The sequence below is a fragment of the Larimichthys crocea genome, chromosome VIII (genome assembly GCF_000972845.2).
Source record: "Larimichthys crocea isolate SSNF chromosome VIII, L_crocea_2.0, whole genome shotgun sequence".
Taxonomy (NCBI): Eukaryota; Metazoa; Chordata; class Actinopteri; family Sciaenidae; genus Larimichthys; species Larimichthys crocea.
The window spans coordinates 1,399,849-1,419,403 of record NC_040018.1 but is presented as its reverse complement, the minus strand read 5'-3'; the positions used below and the strand labels follow the sequence as shown (position 1 = coordinate 1,419,403).

General features: G+C 37.3%; 1 protein-coding gene across 1 annotated transcript; it reads left to right on the top strand.

The window, feature by feature from the left end:
• Window positions 1–3,801: 3,801 nt before the first annotated feature.
• On the top strand, window positions 3,802–8,357 carry gatm (glycine amidinotransferase (L-arginine:glycine amidinotransferase)). Its single transcript, XM_010731863.3, has 9 exons — window positions 3,802–3,930; window positions 4,705–4,923; window positions 5,070–5,265; window positions 5,715–5,905; window positions 6,102–6,239; window positions 6,530–6,694; window positions 6,819–6,882; window positions 6,970–7,086; window positions 7,252–8,357. The coding sequence occupies exons 1-9, from the start codon at window positions 3,862–3,864 to the stop codon at window positions 7,362–7,364; spliced, it is 1,272 nt and encodes a 423-aa protein (XP_010730165.1). The 5' UTR covers window positions 3,802–3,861; the 3' UTR covers window positions 7,365–8,357.
• The last annotated feature ends 11,198 nt before the right edge of the window (window positions 8,358–19,555 follow it).

The window sequence follows — 19,555 nt, the reverse complement described above, 5'->3', positions numbered from 1 at the left end:
GATTTGTTCAGGGGGGCGGGGCATTTTCTCAACGGGTAGATGGAGTTCATCTAGGTCAAATATTTCAATAATTTGAAATATTGCTCAGCACCAGCTCAATGCTATTTTTATGCAAAAAATCAAACAAAAACTAATTGTAAAACTGAGCAGTGATCTTCAAATTTGAATTGACCTCTTTAAAGAACAACAACATTAAAAGAAGATGTCTTGCACATATCTCTTACATCTCTGGCACTAGTGTCAGGGTCAGCTGAAAAAGGTTGTAGAACTTAAATGATAGCTTGTCTGGGGTCAGTTGGTGCAGTAGGTGGATGTTCAAATGCCAGACATTTGACCATTTAACCTGACAACAACAAACAAAAAACATTTTCAGTTTCTCATTATCAGACATAAACATAACACATAAATCTGTTTATTTGCTGGACGTTTTCTCCATCCTTTGCCTTTTTTTTTGTGCTGATACAGTGTGAACCGTGTGAGAAGTTTAGAGGGGGAAATGTCTCTTTGGTGGAACTGCAAATAAGTCACTGACATCTGAAAAATGAGGAAGGGGCCCCATCAACGTTGTTTTGAAATTCCTGCAGGTGGCACTCTTTTCTTTGTTTGTGCTCCACTTTTATTTGCAGCCACAAAACAATTACACTGTCTCAAACTATGAATGAAAAAGCATATGAATGTAACTACTGTTAATTCAGAAACCAGATTTACAGAAAGTGCAAAATGTTCAGATGTGTAGTACCAGCGCAACATAATAACTTTAATTCTGCAGCACCTTTTCAAGTTACAAAGTGCTTTACAATTAAAATAATAAAAGTAAATCAAATCTAGGTTTACAGAGGGTTAGAAGAGCAGCAAGGACTGATATGATGTAGTTAAAGGACAAACAGAATGACTGATAATACAGTAAAGGCTCAGTTTCCATAAAGGTTCCAACTGTGCCCCGTGGCCGCCCAGGCCTTTATCAAAGAACTGAAGAAGACCCGCTGTTCTCTCCATGTCTAACAGATCAAGATAGTCCTCCAACCAGTTACAGTTACATAAACATTTCCCAGTTCATCAAGATTATTGTTTTTGCAGAGAGATGTAAAAAGACTTATTTCTGTTTCTGCAGACACCATACAGGACAGTAACTGAAACTAATGTACACTTCTGGGCGCTCCCACAATAGGTATAATAATACTATAATGTCAATAGGCAGTACAATAAAAAGACAGATGATTAAAGAAATGATTATAAGATTTTAAAAAAGCCAATAAATAACAATAAAAGATAAAGAGATAGAAGGATAGAAATAAGAGTAAAACATAAAAAATAAAAACATAACAAAGAATAACAAAGAACCCTGGTTTCCCACAACCATGCCAACGTTGATCAGGATAATTGTCCTCAATTTTGGAATGTCTTGCTTTATAGGCTCTACAAACAATTTTATACTGAATAACCTTTTTACATATAAAGAGGCTCAGGTGCTGCCCAGACTAATGATCTATACATACTGGGCATAGTACCTTTGGAGGTGGTCATGTTCTGAGCATTCATGGGCAATCCTTAAAGGACCGTAAAGTTCACCATATTGAATCATTTCTACAGTAGCCCAGAATGAACAAACAGAATACTGACTCTAGATATAGCCTTTGTATTTTTTTGCAAGCAGAGATTGTAGGTTTTCCTACACGCATGGAAAGAGAGTGTGACAGGAATTTTAAAGAAAAACCCTTGAATAAGGAGGACTGGATTCAAAGTATCAAAGTTTAAGTTGAATTTATTGTTCTTGTACAAGAAGGAGCGTTTCACAGTGCAACACACAAAAGGGGTTACAGAGAAAAGGGCTCCCGAGGAGCTCTGACAGTTGGTTCTTATACATTTTTCTAAAAATGGGCTGTCTGCAAATTGTTAACAGATAATTTGCATATAAAGCATCTAAACGGTTTTCTTCAGCATATCCCCTAATCAGTAGCCATTATATCCCCAATCTAAATGTCACCTCTCTGACCTGTCCCTGGCCCTCTATTTCCTCTATTATTTCTATACATTAACCTAAACTTTACCTTCCCCTGCCAGTCTCAGCCAAACATTAATAAAGGGAAATGCCTTCAGGACATGTAATCCTAATTTTTATAACAGAGAGGATGAGGCAAAGGGTGCTCATATGTTTGCAATATGCAACCTCACCACTAGACGGCACTAAATCCTACACACCTGACCTTTAAGTTTCTTCTTAGTCAGTAATGATAATTGTCCAGCAAAGTACGTGTTAAAAACAGTGACATAGAAGACGCATGACCTCAGATAATGAGAATCAATATGAAAATAAGATTAGCTGCAGAAGAGGTGCAGAATTGCAATAAATACTGGCCCACAGACAAGTGACACAGCTACGTGATTATATAGTCTGAGTGAAGTTTCTTCATTTCTTACTCGACCTACTCATCAAAATTGGACTGAACTGTGTCATGTCTTCACAATCCTAGAAAAAAAATTCAGCTCACAGGCCTCTACTAATACATCAGTGTGCATACATGCATTTACCCTGCACTACACCACTTAACATGCACTATTAAAGTTAATAGTTGTTCACTTCATTGCCAAGAGTTCAGATAAGGAGCTTGATAACACTCTCACATCTGTCGGATGAATGAAAGCTACAGTCAGCAGCTGGTTAACTTAGCTTAGCATCAAGACTGGAAACAGAAGGAAATAACTAGCCTAGCTCAGCCCAATGGTAACAAAATCTGCATGCCAGCACCACTAAAGCTTACCAATATTATATATTTATAACTTGTTTAGTCAGCAGCAAGAGGCTGAAGTTTTACAGGGGACTATTTCTTGACCTGGAGCAGTAACTTCCTGAACTCTTGTCGTCACAAATTTGCCAGACAGCCAGCAGAGACTGTGGGAAGTCACTTTGCTGTGGCATCTAATAAAAAAGAGATCAATTTATTTGACAAAATTCTGATCACTGAACAGTAAATGATGCTACCGGGAGCTGAAGGCCTCCTTCTCGCAAATCCTTTTAACCTTTGGGCATCAGCCAGAGATTTTTTTTAGAGGTAATATCAGCGGTCACTGAGGTCTTTGGATTATGAAACTCTTGCGAGCACACCCCAGAGAAGCATGTGGTGACACGGGCTGCACAAGGCTATCTCTTTGATTATGTGAACTCCTTTTTCTTTTTTCACCCTTTGCTGTGCTCTCTGTCTTTGGATATGTTCCTTCACACAGTGTTACACGTTGATGTTATCATGTTGGACTGGATTCAAAGACAATTTAATAAGCACGCATGATAAAACTGAATCACAGTACAGTGAAGTCTAGTAAATTTGCTTCTTTTTAAAGACATTTTGACCTTTTTTCTGATCAACTCAGGAAATATTAATAAAAAAGAAATAAAAATATAATCACTTTTGAGACTCTCTCTTAATTTTTTTAATTACTCATTAATAAATTAAATCCCTAAAAGATTTAAGTTTATGTTTTCAGCATTTCCATGCATATATATCCAGTAATTTGTAGTTTAATTTGCAATTCCAACATGTTTTTAATCGACTTATAATGTTTCTTAATTTTCTTTTTTTTTTTTAATAAGAACAAAGATATTCCACACAAAACGAGATTTAAGACATTTTCAGATGTTCTCCCTTGGAAACTTTTAACGCTAGTAGTCCAGTTGATAAGAATTTGCTGGCGTAAGGGATTAAGTTTCAGAAATGCTTTTTCATCAAGTCACGTTGCCCCACAACATGCAAGCGACCAATGGTCTCAGAGACACGTACACCCACTCCTATAAAGCTGAGGCGTCTTCATTCATGAAGCAAACTGCGAGTTGGATCCTGCGCTGTTTGCTCACTATTACATTGGACAATGCTGCGAGTCAGATGTCTCAGAGGAGGTAGCAGGGGGGCCGAGGCTGCCCATCTGATCGGAGCCATGGTTGGTATTATGGTGGTTTTATGTCTTTTCATTATTTTATTTTTGTTGTTGTTGTTGTTCAAAAACTACAATTTTTGTTGGTTAAAACAAACACATGTCAGTCAATAAAGACACTATGTTGGACATTTTCTTCACTAGGCTACGTCTGAGCACTTGAGATCTGTTTAATTGATTTATTGATTCTTCTTTCATTCTTTCTTTTTTTTTTTTTTTTTTTTTTTTTTTTTTTTTTTTTTTTTTTTTTTTGCACGTTGGTCCCTGAGTGACAGTGAACAGCTGTTTGGCACAGATGCGCTCCCACACTCAGTGACACTTGAACTGCTCCTGAGCTCAGGAGAGGCCACACTATCTGGGGAGAAGATAACGCTTCTTAATAACACGTGTACTTTGGCATCAAACAAACTGAAGGCATTTCTCATTGATACCTACGGTCACCTTGTTCCTTTTCAGCAGCCTACACCGTTATGTTCTATTTGAATGTGCCTTTTTTATATGCCAAAGCTGACTCTTTATCACTGGATATAGAGTCACTTTGACTGTATATCACTTAAAGTGATCATACAACAATGGGAGTTACACACAGCTCGTTTTTGTGTATTCCAAATATTGTATTAATATGTATACACTGCAATTTTCTGGAAATAAATCTAAAGATTTGCCATTTTTTTAAACAAATCCTTTCTCAGTATCTTGTAATGCAACTCCCATAACAAAAAACCCAAAAGGCATTTTTGTGCTACACACTATTAAAAGTCTCCCCCACCCCCTTCTCAGCTTGGCCGGGCCGTGACTGGGTGGGTGCAGAGGGCCTTCCAGAGCACTTCGAGTGCAGCAGCTGCACAGTCACAGCGTGCAATCGAAGAGGAACATGTTACTGAGCCTATGCTGCAGGAATGTCCTGTCTGCAGCTACAATGAATGGGACCCTCTCGAGGAGGTGATCGTGGGCCGTGCTGAAAATGCCCGTGTGCCTCCCTTCACTGTGGAAGTGAAAGTAAGCTATCGTGTCAAGATAATGTAATGTCCAAAGTGGGCCACTGATGTGTAGATTTCCTAAAAAAACAGAGAATCGAAACTGTAGTCTGAGATCTAAATTGAATTGTGAGATTCATATTGTCATATTGTCACACCTCTCAACAGGCGAACACATATGAGAAGAACTGGCCCTTCTATCAGAAGTATGGGGGCCAATCTTTTCCTGACGACCACTTGAAGAAAGCTGTTAAAGAGATTGAAGAAATGTGCAATATTCTGCATCATGAGGGCGTCACTGTGAGGAGGCCAGAACCCATCGACTGGTCCCTGGAATACAAAACTCCAGACTTCATATCATCAGGTAAAAAAAAAAAAATGTCTGTAAAGAAGTAGGGCATAACTCAAAGCCAGTAAGACAAGTCACACAGTGCACGTACACAAACGGCTGTAGTTCATTTCATTTTATGCTACTCCTCTTCAACCAGCTGTTAATGCTTCAATAATAATGAGTGAGGGCTATTCTTCCTAAAAAAAGTACTTTTACTTTTGATGTGAAGTACATTTTGCTGATAATAATTCTATTCTATTCTATTCTATTCTATTCTATTCTATTCTATTCTATGTAAATAGTATCCTTTCAGTGTAATACTACTTTAATAGTAGTAATAAAGTACTTCTGATTCTGATTCTGATTAATGATCTGACTACTTCTTCTTCACATTTATCTGTGTGTGATAACGGTTTTAAAGCATCATATTTTACTTATATATTATATATAAGCTAACTGTGTATAGTTGAATCTGTTGGTAGGAATGTATGCTGCCATGCCCAGAGACATCCTTATGGTTGTGGGAAATGAGATTATTGAGGCTCCTATGGCCTGGAGGGCTCGCTTCTTCGAGTACAGAGCCTACAGACCTTTGATCAAGGAGTACTTCAGAAAAGGCGCTAAATGGACCACTGCTCCTAAACCCACTATGGCTAATGAACTGTACGATCAGGTGAGGCTTTATCTATCTAAAATCAATGCATGCTGCTCGTAAATGTTACAAAGTTTAACCTACATCAGAACTTCTTGTTTAACGTAGTTCTTATCACCTCTGACCTCTTTAACCTGTGCTGTTTATTGCGGTGTACGTGACAGGAGCCTGAGCATTACTGCTTAATTGCATATCATTGTTCCATGGTGTCATTCAGGACTACCCCATGCACACAGTGGAGGACAGACACAAGCTGGCCGCCCAGGGGAAGTTCGTGACCACAGAGCACGAACCCTGCTTCGATGCTGCTGATTTCATCCGAGCTGGGAGGGATCTTTTTGTCCAAAGGAGTCAGGTATAAAGGCTCATGTCTGCTATGTGATGGGGGGGACTTTTCTTAAAGCACCACAAGGACAAATTCTTCTTTTTATCAAACAGTCTTTCGCTTATTAAAGTCAGTCACATGCAGAGCAACGTGCAGACTAAAAGATTAGATAAAGCAACACTTCCCTACAGCTAAACAGAAGATATTAGGGTCTCTGTGTCCTTTGAACACCAATTTATCATTCACTGGTACATGATGCTGTACTTGCATCTGATTATACAGCATGGCTAACTCCTTCAAACCTCTTCTGCTGTTTACAGGTTACAAATTACATGGGAATCGAATGGATGCGTCGCCATCTGGCCCCAGATTACAACATCCACATAATCTCATTCAAGGACCCCAACCCCATGCACATCGATGCCACTTTTAACATCATCGGGCCAGGACTGGTGCTGTCAAACCCTGATCGTCCATGTCACCAGGTACAGTAAAACAGGACTGGATTTCTCACAGCGTGCGTGCTGCCCTCTTGTGGGCTCATACATAAACTTGGTTTGATAAATGACACAAAGTGTTGCATGTTCACCACTGCTCTTTGTACCTCAGATTGACATGTTCAAGAAGGCTGGTTGGACTGTTGTGAAACCTCCGACACCTCTGATTCCTGATGGTGAGTGCTAAACTAAGACTTATCTTCTCTTACATAAGCAGAAGATTTGACTGGAACAAAAAGACACTCTCTCTGCTTTCTTTGTAGACCACCCACTGTGGATGTCTTCCAAATGGCTGTCCATGAATGTCCTGATGTTGGATGAGAAGCGCGTTATGGTTGATGCCAATGAAGAGACCATTCAAAAAATGTTTGAGAATCTTGGTGAGATCATAGATTCAAGTTATTCTATCATATTTTGGCTTCCTTTGAGATTCATCAGCGTTTATCTATGAGGAAAACCACCTATTTCAATGGTTATTCCAGGAACACGAGGCCTCTCGACTGCTCTGCTGTTTAATGACGTGTAAATGTGTTTTTCTGTTGCAGGTATCAAGACCATAAAGGTGAACATTCGTCATGCCAATTCACTGGGTGGTGGCTTCCACTGCTGGACAACCGATGTCCGCCGCCGTGGTACCCTGCAGTCCTACTTCCACTAGCCATGCCAGAAATAGGCAGTTTTTATTGAGCTTTAAAGATTTAAGCCTCAGTCCCAAATCTTAATACCACTGTAATAGTCAATTCTTTATTGTCAGTGAATCATGTATGTACACACAGGTTAATGAAGGGTGCCGCTTTGTGATACAGCAATCTTCAGTTGGCGGATTTCTATCTTAAAAAGTCTACACATTAGAAATAATGAATGATGTTTAGGTGTTAACTTGAACCTGTGAACATTTTATTCTTCTAATCTGCATGAAACAAAACTTCTAATTTTATCATGACAGGTGGCACCAAAGTCCTTTTCTGGATTGGGTCTTTATGTCTTAAATGAACATGTTTGAATTGTTTTGATTTGACATTGCTGTGCATCAGTGCCTTTGCCAACAGCTTTGTTCATATATATATATATATGCTCAATAGCATAACTTTACTTCAATCAGTAATCTCAATATTAACTGCATTTCTGGCCTGGCTATTGTGAAGCTGAAGTGTTTATGACTTCTACATCTAAAAGTCATAACTTTGAGGACAAGGTACAATTTGGTATGCGAAAGTCATCAAACGATGGGCACAGGAGGAGAGATGCTACCTCCTCATGAAAAGTCAGAAACCTTAATTTTATCTTTTTCCAAAGTTTATTTTTTTTTTATTTAAAGAAATGTATAAACATTGTTACGTAGGTCATTAAGCAATATTGATTTCTTATTGCTGGTATATTATAAAATATTATTAGTATTTTTCATACTCTTTATTGGATTTCCCGACAAATGTTTTTATATATTTACTTTAAAAGTACGCGATCCATATCAGATATTGTATACCTTTTGCCTCTGTTGTTTTCTTCTATTGCAAATCTGGGCCAGTTATATGCTACTAGTCATTCTCAGTGCTTGGCTGCTTTTGTCTTAATTAAAAATAAGTTATGGCTCAACAGTGGAATGCAAGTGATGTTTTGTATTGTACAACATTAATAAATGTAATTTTAAAAAGTTGTGTGTCATTTCTGTAACTTGTGATTATATTATTAGTTATTTTTTAAAGATACTTATGCTTGTTAATTGACCATTACTATGTGAAAAATTGAAAACCCCTAACCCTTAATCCATTTTAGCAGTGGTGCTAGAAGTACTGATGTTTTTAATGAAGTTAAAATACTTATTTACTACTGCTTAACAGTTCGATCATCTGCCACAAAAGCTTTATTCAGTGCAGTCAGATGGCTAAAAGGAGTACTCTATATGGTCTTTTACGCTTGTAGAAAGTCTTCTTTACAAACAGATGTTATTTTGTATGAGGTTTGAGCAAAGCATAAGACTGATTGACACCTGAAAGGGCAGAAAATAACAACAGTTAAATAAGAATATAAGGAAACGCTAGTCATCGTAAAGATGTCTGTCTGTCTGTCTGTCTGTCTGTCTGTCTGTCTGTCTGTCTTTTCATCATTTAATTATTCTTCCTTTGGGGCCAAAACTATTTGAAATATAAATGATATATTTGGTATCCAAATGATGCTGTTGTTCTATGTTAAAATATTATTATTGAAGGAAAGAAGAAAAAACATCAATCAAACATCAATCAAACGTTTGAGTGTTAGTGTAATTAAGTAAGTAAAAAGCCTACAATAAAAAGTTTTACTTGAAGGACCAGTGTATAGAATGTAGTGGCATTTGGCATGCTGAGGTGAATATCCTGCACCTCAGCATGCAGGTGAAACTATAGTAGCCATAAAACTCACAAAAAAGAGTCCGTGTTTGGGCTGTCTGTTCTGGCCTACTGTAGAAACATTTTGGTTCAACATGGCAGACTTCATGGAAGAGAACCTGCCCCCTGTAGATATGAAAGGCTCCTTCTAAGGTAATGGTTTTTAGGCGATTATACATGAATGAAAACATAGTTATCAATATTATATTTCATATATGCCAATAGAGCCTCCTAAATCTTACACACTGGACATTTAAATTATTAAAAGGTACTCATTACACAGCGTACGGTCTGCTGTGTAAAAGAGTAGAAGTGTAAAGTAGTAAACTTCTGTCTTCAGTAGTGTAGTGTAGTGAATATACTTCCACTGTTGAACATCACACATTTAGCTGAATAAAGTAGGTCACTGTGGATTACACAAACCTGTGAACCTGGGATCTATTCACCTGGTTGATAAATGGCACCACAGTTTGCACTGAGTGTGGCACCACATTTACAGTAACACCTTTATGTCTGTAAACATTAACCAGGATGATGTCAATGGGAGGAACATTGCAACATATATTATCCTGTAAACGCAAATAGAAACAGTGCCCTCATTGTAGAGATAGAAACAGATCAAACAACTGCTCAGTTATTACTTTTGTTTAACTGAAGGCAGAGTCTGGATTTATTTAGTGGATACCCGAAAAAGTAAAAGCTGTGTGATTCTTCTACTGTGTAAAATTAATAATTTATTCACTCCTGAATAAATGATGAAGGTCAGTCAGGTGAAATATCAAAATATTACACATTTTATTCTAGTGGTGCTGTTACACCATTGAGAGTTTTACACCGCTCACTATATTTATATTTTCATGCTATATTCCCCTTTGACCAATTTATTTCTTTTAATTTCATTTTCTGGCACAGTAATTTATAGTAAAGCATGCAGCTTATAGGAGATTGTTATAGCGTAGAGTCTCAATATTTTTGATAAATGAAGTCTGCAGGATAATATATTAGATTTGAAATAAAATAAATAATGTTCAGATCTGTTTTCTGATACCAATTAAATTAGAAATGACCACATGCTGAAAAGTGATAACAGAAAAACATGGATTCAAATGAACTGTGATGAAAGTAGTGCAACAGCCTGTTTAAGTCTGCATTCTGCTGCCATCTAGTGTCGAAGATTACACATAGTACTCTGAGGTTTATTGGACTATTAAAGGAATGTTCCAAATAATACAATTAAACAAGGTGGGGGTTATTGAAATTGAAAAGCAGCAAATCCTCACATTTGTGAAGCTGGAAGCATAGAAATCATTGACTGGGATCTGGTAATGATCAGGCTTCAGTGTCTGCAGGAAAACAGTAGTCGTCTTTTCACTAAGTGGGACTTTATAGTCTGAATGACGACCAGACAGGATGCACATGTTCACGTTTGATAGACCTGTAAATCTGGGTCAGCAGATCTACAATGTCAAAAAAGGTGATTGTGCAGAAATGTAGCTGTCTCTGTTGAGGCCAATAATGGTATATGGTGGTAATATAGGATAATAGAGGATGAGACAAATTTTATTGATTGATATTGATGGGTAAAGTAAAATACAGTTATTGCACTTTTTGGAGCAAGAACAAAGTAGATAAGGAGTTTATATTAAAATGCAAGACAGTAGTGCAAATGTCAACAGAGAAATGTAAGTCTATGCAAACACTCATAAAGTGATCAGTAAGATCTACAATGTCAAAATATTTTTCAAATTTATTTTTTAATGTCAGTGGTGCCGTTACAACGTTTACCACTTTATGTTGCCATCTTTCTAGTACTGGCCTGATGGCTGTGCCAGTGTGGTGGTCTCTCAAAGTCGTCATCATTAGCCTGGATCTGCAGTAGGGGTGGTGATTTTTGATTATAATGAATAAAAATATTGTTGTTTTAACCAATTAAAAAGAAAAAGCAGCAAACTATCACATTTGTGAAGCTGGAACCATGAAATGTTTGGACTGTTTTGATGCGAAGTGATTATCAAACTAGTTTATAGACTAATCGTTTTGTTCTTTGAGTCGACTTGACATTATAACAAAACATCAAATTTCATATATCTCTGCTTGTTTTTTGTATGCAGAATGTAATACGCAAGTTGTCAGATGAATGTAGTGAAGTAAATAGTACATTATTCACAGTGGCATGCAAAGAAAAGAACTCAAATTTGTATAGTTTAGTTCTTGGGTAAATATACTTACACTACTGTTGGTAAAATAAAATTAAATCTGAATACCTTCTTTAAACGTTCTCTTGAACTTAAAAATGCTTCCATCTTTATGGTTACTTGTTATTTGATTTCTTTTCTCGGCACTGCAGTTACACAGTGTTTTTATTGTCTCACATAAATCTGCTCTTAGCACTCCGTGCTCCTTGTGCGAGATGAGAGCATCACTTTATTCTTAAGCCACATACTATATTGTCCTCTGAAGTGTGGCCAAAGGTGGACACTCAAGACCTTTAAATAAACATCTTTGATTTGTGACAAACAAAGGATTGAGGATTGATCCAATTGCGCTGTTAGGAGTAAGTTTTTTTTTTAAAGCTCCAATATCTGAACATTTTCTGACCTCACTGTGACAGCATATGACTTCAGACACATTCTGAGTACGCGTGGCTCTCTGACATTTGGCGTAAGCATGCTGCCTATTTAACTGCTTCACCTTTGTCACAATGTGGCTTGGATCAGGCACCACAGGGTGAATGCTATCAGGCTACAGCTGTGGCCTGTGATGAGGCTTGTGGCCGCCTCCTGCACTGATAAATCATATTCAGGATCACACTCTGGATTGAAGGTGACCGTGTGTCAGGACAGGTTCACTTGAAGCCAAGTCGCTTCTCTTCACAGCTGTTCAGTCTTACCTCCTGCTTCCATGTAAGTCTTCCGCAGATGGATTGCTTGTGTGCACAGCTGCCTAATTGCGCAATACTGCAGCTGCCTCAACAACTGTCCTCGAACAGGAAAATTGATTGGGATCTGGTAATGATCAGGCTTCAGTGTCTGGGGGAAAACAGCAGTCATCATCTCATATTCTCTTGACTAAAGGTGACTATCGGCTGAAATAGATCCAGAACAGTCCAGCCAGAGAGGATCAACATGTTCACATGTCTGGTAGCCGAAACTTTAGAGTGTATGCAGTATATTCATAAAAAGGTGTCTCAGAGAATGTGCAGAAATGTTGATTTTTTTGTCCATATTCGAGAAAACAATCGTATGTGGTGCGAATATAGGATATAGGTAATAGAAAACAAACATTATCAATCCCCTGCAGGGAAATGGAAGTGTTATACAATACTATATATTAAAAATACAATTACTGCACTTAAAAACAAACAAGTTGTTTTTCTTATATTCCAAGACAGTAGTTCAAAGCTGAAACATGATGTAAGTATGTAACATTCAGAACCATCAAGATGTAATAGTGAAACAGTAAAATCTGCTTTTCTAATGTTTTACCTGCTTCACCATGACACAGAAAGCACTTCTCCATTAAAAGTGTTTACACGTGGCCATTATAGGGGAACGGAAGAACAAAACAAGCTTTCCATGTAAGTCCACTACAGAGGTTTGTACACTTGTCCCGTGGTGGCATGAACAGCTATCTTTCAATGCGGCTTGAGCTCAACTAGTCCACCTTTTATTCAAAATCTTCCAGTGCATTACCTATAGTTTTTGACTCTTGGTGTAATGAACCAGAAAGTACACTTCCATGAAGTTGGGGGACTTAAAGACAGAGACAGATTTTAAAAGAGCAGTCAAAATCAAAGCTGCAGAAGATGAGATGTCATACATTTCCCATAATGCAACCACTAAAAACTTTTAGCTAGATCCTTTCTGCTTGGTAAATCATCGTTCTAACCCCATGCCCTCGGTTTCTAACCCAGTCTTTCTGTTATGAATTTGTAGACTCCAAGCCTCCAGGACTTGGAAAACCATTAAAGAAGATATTTAACAACTGTTATGGGGCTGTGCGGTGACCTTTAAGTGTAAAATTGGTGGAGTGCCTCTTTGATGCGTTCATTTATATCCAATCACATGCCTAATGACAAAATTACAACACTCACACCAGGGAATGATCCACATTTTCCAAAAAAGAAACATGTACCAATGAGCAGAAAGTTGTGATGCTTTCATGGTGAAACAATTACAAACCCTGGATAAGATTAAACTAGTTTTATTATGTGACTATACGTACAGCAACTCTTTAACAAAACACACAGGGAACAATTAACTATTCAACTGGAGGGGCCTGTTATCATGTTTTATACACACCATAGGAGCATCCAAGAGGGCATGGGGGTACTGAGTCCACAAATGTGCGAGACAAATATTCAAAGTCCTTGGCTTCCTAGTCTAAATATACAGATGCTCAAGGTAAGCTGTGAAAGGAGTCAAAATAGTGTCCTACCAGTATCACAAGTATACAGTAGTTTAGTCACTGTTCGCAAGTTATTAAGTGAAGCTAGTTGGATGGAAAATTTTGCTCATCACAGGTCACACAAATGTTTTTCTTTTTGTCAAAATGTTTTATTATAATTGCTCCAATTCCTCCGTGTTGTCCAAATAACACTGTGATTTGTGACGGGTTGGTTGGTCTGTAGTATCCCTTTCCATGCTGACTTACATCTTTTATCGGTTTGTATTACATAAAGTTGGATCAAAGTTTGACATGCTGGAGTTCATTCAAACTATTTCAGTATAAAACACATTCATTCATTAACCAATGCGTCATTAGATCCGGAGCAGAAAGAATCCTGAGCTTATCCACATCAGTGAGGTTTAAGGCTTCAATTTAATGCTTTGAACAAGGGTCGTCTATTGTAACCTGAATGAAAAGCAGGCTGAACATAGATACCGTGAGCACAACATGTGCAGACAATGCATAACACAGCAACATGGCCACGGCGTAGTAAGAGAAAACAGATGAGGTGCTCTGTGCTGTGGATATACTGTGAAGACACACAGCCACTGAACTGTTTAAAAAAATAGCTCCCGCTTTAATCTTTGTTTGCTGTAATATCTAGGCTGTTAAAAAAAAAGGGTCAAACTTTTTAACAGAAAAATATATTATGTTTAATTACATTGAATATTTAGTTACATAAGGACTTATGTGGGGAAAGATTAATGTTAAGAGAACATTATATATATGAATATGTTTAAAGTCACTGTACAATTAGAAAATTCATTCATTTGGCCTCCTCTAGTGGACATGTGAGAAAAGACACATTGCCTGCAGATGAACAATATTTGAACAGTTACTTGACACTTACAAGAAGTGATGAAGAGCACAGTTTTGATCAGAATCAATGTAAACAACAAATGTGGCTGCTATGCGTCTGCTCAGCAAGTGTTGACAGGACACGGTGATAAGCAGATATGACGCTTTACAGTTGATATAACAGGAAGTATGTAGTATTTTAGTTTAGTATTATCTTTGATGAGACTGATTAGATGAAAGATTCCTGCTCTCACTCAGCACCAGTTCCGGAAAATATAAACCATCAAGTTTTTGTTACCGTAGAATAACTGTAATCCTACGCGCTGGTCCTTTAAGTGAAATAATAGCTGAATTGACTTGAATGCATTATACAACATAGATGACAAACCAGTTAAAGAAGTTTATTAAAATACTTGTACTTAACTCTCACAAACCACACAGTAAATAACTAATTCAGTTACAGTAAAATCACTGTAAATTACAGCTATTAAGTAACAGGCTGGCAACCCTGCTCCCTGTGGTGATTTCCTGTTGTAAATAATTGGTTAACTTGGAAATTAATGTGTTTTATTGTGCAGTTAAAATACCAAAAATTACAGTGCTTGGACATTACTGTGTTTTACTTTAGAGTTATAACAGTATTACTATAACAAGAAATACAGCACACAGGTAATTACTGTGTTTCCTTTCAGTTACATGATTGTTACTGTAAATAAAATCAGTTTTTATAACCAGTTAATTTTAGATTTTTAGATTAGATTATAGATTCTTTAGCTAATGTTTTACCTGCAAGTCAAAGTGTTACGTTTGTAAGAGTAAGAATATGTGTTGAGTCAATTTGTCATTCCTTCTGCATGCTCATATTTTTTCTATGTCATGGTGAATCTTTTGCCATAATAACAACTATTTTAGGTTTTTTTTTTATCTACCTATCTACCTTAAACCTGCATAGTGTTCTCCAAATAAATGAGTGCCTGCATAGAAGACGGAAGACAACCTTGAATGTTCGAAGAAACACTATCAAAACAGTGCACACCAAGTGTTTCATACACTATCGCTATATGTTTCTTGTGCGGGTCCTTTCAAGATTTTCCTCCCAGCGCTTCCTGATTTCCTGTTACAGTCACAGACGGAGAGGACGGAGCATGAAAAGAGGAAGGTGAACTAGGACAGGAGGATTAACTAGGGCTGAAGTCCTTTCAGTGAATGGTAGTGGAGCACTTAAGCTTTTTACACTCTGACCAAATGCTTCCTCAACCACAACTACAAATCCATTCACCTGTACTATATTAGGGAAGGAAAGAACAATCTGCACGGCAATACACAATTAAGGTTAAGTGGAAAAATGTTTTTCCTTTTCTGGTTTGGATGAAGCTACTCTGTAAAGAAAACTGTCTTCTGTCAGCTAATATGAAAATGTTGCAAGGAAATGCTGATGTGTACAGCTTCTGTTGCATTCACCTATTTATTTACAGCCTGCAAAAGTGGTGATGAAACCTTGCACTGTCAGAAATCTCAATAACTAAATTAATTTGATTGCAATTCACAGGGGGATCTAACAGAGTGGCAGGGAATACTTTCATAAATTACATTTCAGTCCTAAATTAGCTGACCCACCAAATCAGTAAAAAAAAATTGGCGGGTCAGCTAATTCTAATGAAAGTATTGGAATAATCACAGTTTATGGGTAGTTCAACTTATTATATATGCACTGTATATATTTCTTAGTTAGAGAGGCATAGAAAAGGGGTTACTTTGGTGGTATAGGAGGCTGATATCTGAATATTGACATTAAAAGTCTAATATAGGTACTTGTTCCAGTCAGAAAAGGACAAGCTTCAGTCAACATCAGGCTAATTTTTACAACAACAAAAAAAAAAATACAGGACTGACAGAACAAAACTTTACATGTAGTGCAGATAACATATTCAGTTTGACAGTAAACCAAACAAACACATTTCAGGCTCACTTTCCTCCAGCTAAAGAATGATGCAAAAACAATGTACAATGATGATAACTGACAACCAAACAAACATAAATGACGAAAGTGCAAATAAGGCATGTCATCCCCTCATGAATAATGCAGCCAGTGTTACTGAGGGCGTGTAAAGAACTGATGTCAGTGGATTCATTTAAATGCTGTGATCTGTCATATCTCACACTTACATTCTTGTATTAAACTGGTTTTGTTTTACAAGAAGCAATAAACCATTTGAAACTGTGACTTACAATGAATTTAAAGTCATGCCCTGCTTAAAGTAACTTAACCACACCCTCACATGCTTAAAGCTCCAGTAAAAAACTTTGTATTGACATCAACACTGACTCAATAATGGGTTTGTAATGTGAAGGTGTTGGTAGTAGTGCACATCCCACTGAGAATTAACACCCATTTCTGCCGCTCTGTGCAGCATTTGGCAAGTAGAAGCTCAATTTTCACAACATTTACTGGCGCCATTTGACATGCATTAAGGAGAACTCCACCAATTTTACACATAAAGGTCAGTTTAGTTGTCATGGGGAGTATTTCTATACCCTGATGATGTTATCAGGTTCATCTTAACTTGGCCTAACAGAAAACTCCAGGCATCCAGTTTGAAAGATGTTTTCCAGAGATAGTGCATATAAATAATAAAATGTTGGTTTCATTATGGGAAATGTGGGATCCAGCATTTAGGAGGTTATAGTGACTATAGTCAGGATGTCTCTTCCTCTTTTCATTCCTTTCTTTATGTGCCGTTTGGTTTAGGGAAGTGCAGTACTGAAATGTTGACGTTCCTTGACTATTAGCTACCTTGGTTGTGCCATGCTGCCACACACAGACTGTATATTGAATCAGCCAGTCTGACATCTGCAACAGATATATTGTTATTTTAGTATTTTGTGGATAAGTAACAAGAAATGTTTGTGGTATTTTATAAACTTAAAGAAATCAAGACTACTTCAAGACTATCTCATATGTAAGGGATTTTTATTAAAAATATTTGTTTATGTTATCCTGTTTTACTTAAAAAAGGAATACTGGCATGTATTTTGTTATCAAATGTGCATACTCATACATATCAACCAATCGGCTGAGTGTCAACAAGCGTCACTCAGACTCTGATTGTACACTGTTATCTCAATACTTAGGACCTGACAAGTGACTTTCGAAACAGGAAATCTCATCATCAGATTAAATGTGAAGGCCCACAAAATACAAACAACACTGATAGGCAGAGGACTGTTATTAGTTAAAACAAAACTAATAACTGCAGTGACTGTGACTGTGTTGTTTCTCATAAGATCAAGAAAATAGGTGCTGGCGTTTGAAAAGTAAATATAGTAGATATAAATAAAGTGACAGGTACTGAGGCTGTGGCTGAACACCATCATGAAATGTGAAATGTGTGAAATGCGAGGTAAAAAGTGTCATTAGGAAAAATAAATTATGAACAGTTGAAATTTAAGATCACAAAGTTATAAAGATAAAAAGATAGAGATGAAATGAGTAGTTAATTAATCATTTAATCAGAAACAACTGTGACTTCTAAAATGTGACTTTCTTAATGTAATGTTTGTAATATTTCCTGAGATTCAATAAACAATAATGGAAATAATCAACAGTTGAAACCAAATGCAAACTGCACTTCCTTAAACCGCCACTAGAGGCTGGCTACAAAATGAGCCAGCAGTGATAAACTTAGAGGATGACAACTGTACGTGAATTTTTATAGAACACACCAGTTCAGATTATATTCAAGCTTAAAGTTGACCGTCACTGTAAACCACACTCATTTTGCAGCAATGAAAAACTTACCAAAATCAGCTTTCACTCGCATGCGCAGAAAACACGTTATATTAATACTTAACGTTATGCATAATTAAGAGTGTGGCTGATTTGATTGTCAGGCGACAACACTGAGCTACACAACAGCTTTTAAAAAACCAGTGAGGATGCAGCCATGTTTTATACAGACAATGGTTACAATAACTTATACTAACTTATATCTAATGGCTCCAATAATTCTGTCACTAATGAAAACATTTTTCAAAATAATTAGCTGACTTTTATATCAAACGTTTTACTGAGTGTTTAAAACCGTTTCTAAACCGCAGCACATAAACCTGTAGAAAAAAAACTCACCTAAAATCAGCTTTCACCCGGTTTGCATATGCTATCTGCAAAAAAATAGTTATATTGGCAACAGCCAGGGCCACAACGATGGAAATCAGTAGGGTACGTCCATGTTTTGTACAGTCTGTGGTTGCAATAACTAATGCTAACTTATAACTTATGGCTCCAATAATTATGTCACTAATCACACACATTTCACAATACTCTGACTTTCAATTACAAAGTCTGTGAGTATATATTTTTTTATTTTTCTGTGTGCAGATAATGCAACATTAAAATTGAATAAATTTTGCTCTAAATGGTCTTCCATATATTACAGAAACATTTCACTGAGTGTTCATTTGTAAACAGCACTCATTCTGCAGCACATAAACCTGTAGAATAAAAACTCACCTAAAATCAGCTTTCACCCGGTTTGCATGTGCTATCTGCAAGGCGGGGTGGAGAAAAAACCCGGTTCAGACAGAGTACCTGCAAGCCAGCCCAGCTCTCTGAGTCTGTCCGTGTGTGTGTGTGTGTGTGTGTGTGTGTGTGTGTGAGCTTCTTTTTCCTGCTTTCAAAGTTCCCACGGAAACCGAAAGACCACCCAGCGGCGCCGAGCACGACGCCGATTAGCTGCGCGGAGCTCATTTGCATTAACGTCAGTAAAGGCTGTAGGTCAATCCTTGCGGGTGCTTTTATTGGATGTGCCGCTGTCAAGCAGTGCTGAAGAATTGGAAGGGCAAACGCCAGAAAAGGCAGAGAAAAGACAAACATAAAATCAGCATTATGTAGCTCGGTTCCTGCCTTACCTCCGCTCTCGTCAACCGTACATAATCCTCCCGTCCCCGATTTCAGATCCGAAACTTGTGGACACGGAGCGGTCTTGTTTTTTTTTTTTTTTTTTTTTTTTTTTTTTTTTTTTTTTTTTTTTTTTTTTTTTTTTTTTTTTAGATTTTTTTTTCCTCTGTGTGTGTGTCTCTCTCTCAAGCGATTGCATTCTCCAGAGGTGGTTCATCCACATATTACAAATCTTGACAGCCTGTCTTTTTTTTTTTTTTCCAACCTCCCCCCTGACGAAATGAGACAAAATCTCGGAGCCTTGTTGTAGCCACTGTAGCCAAACTGCAACCCGGGTTTTTT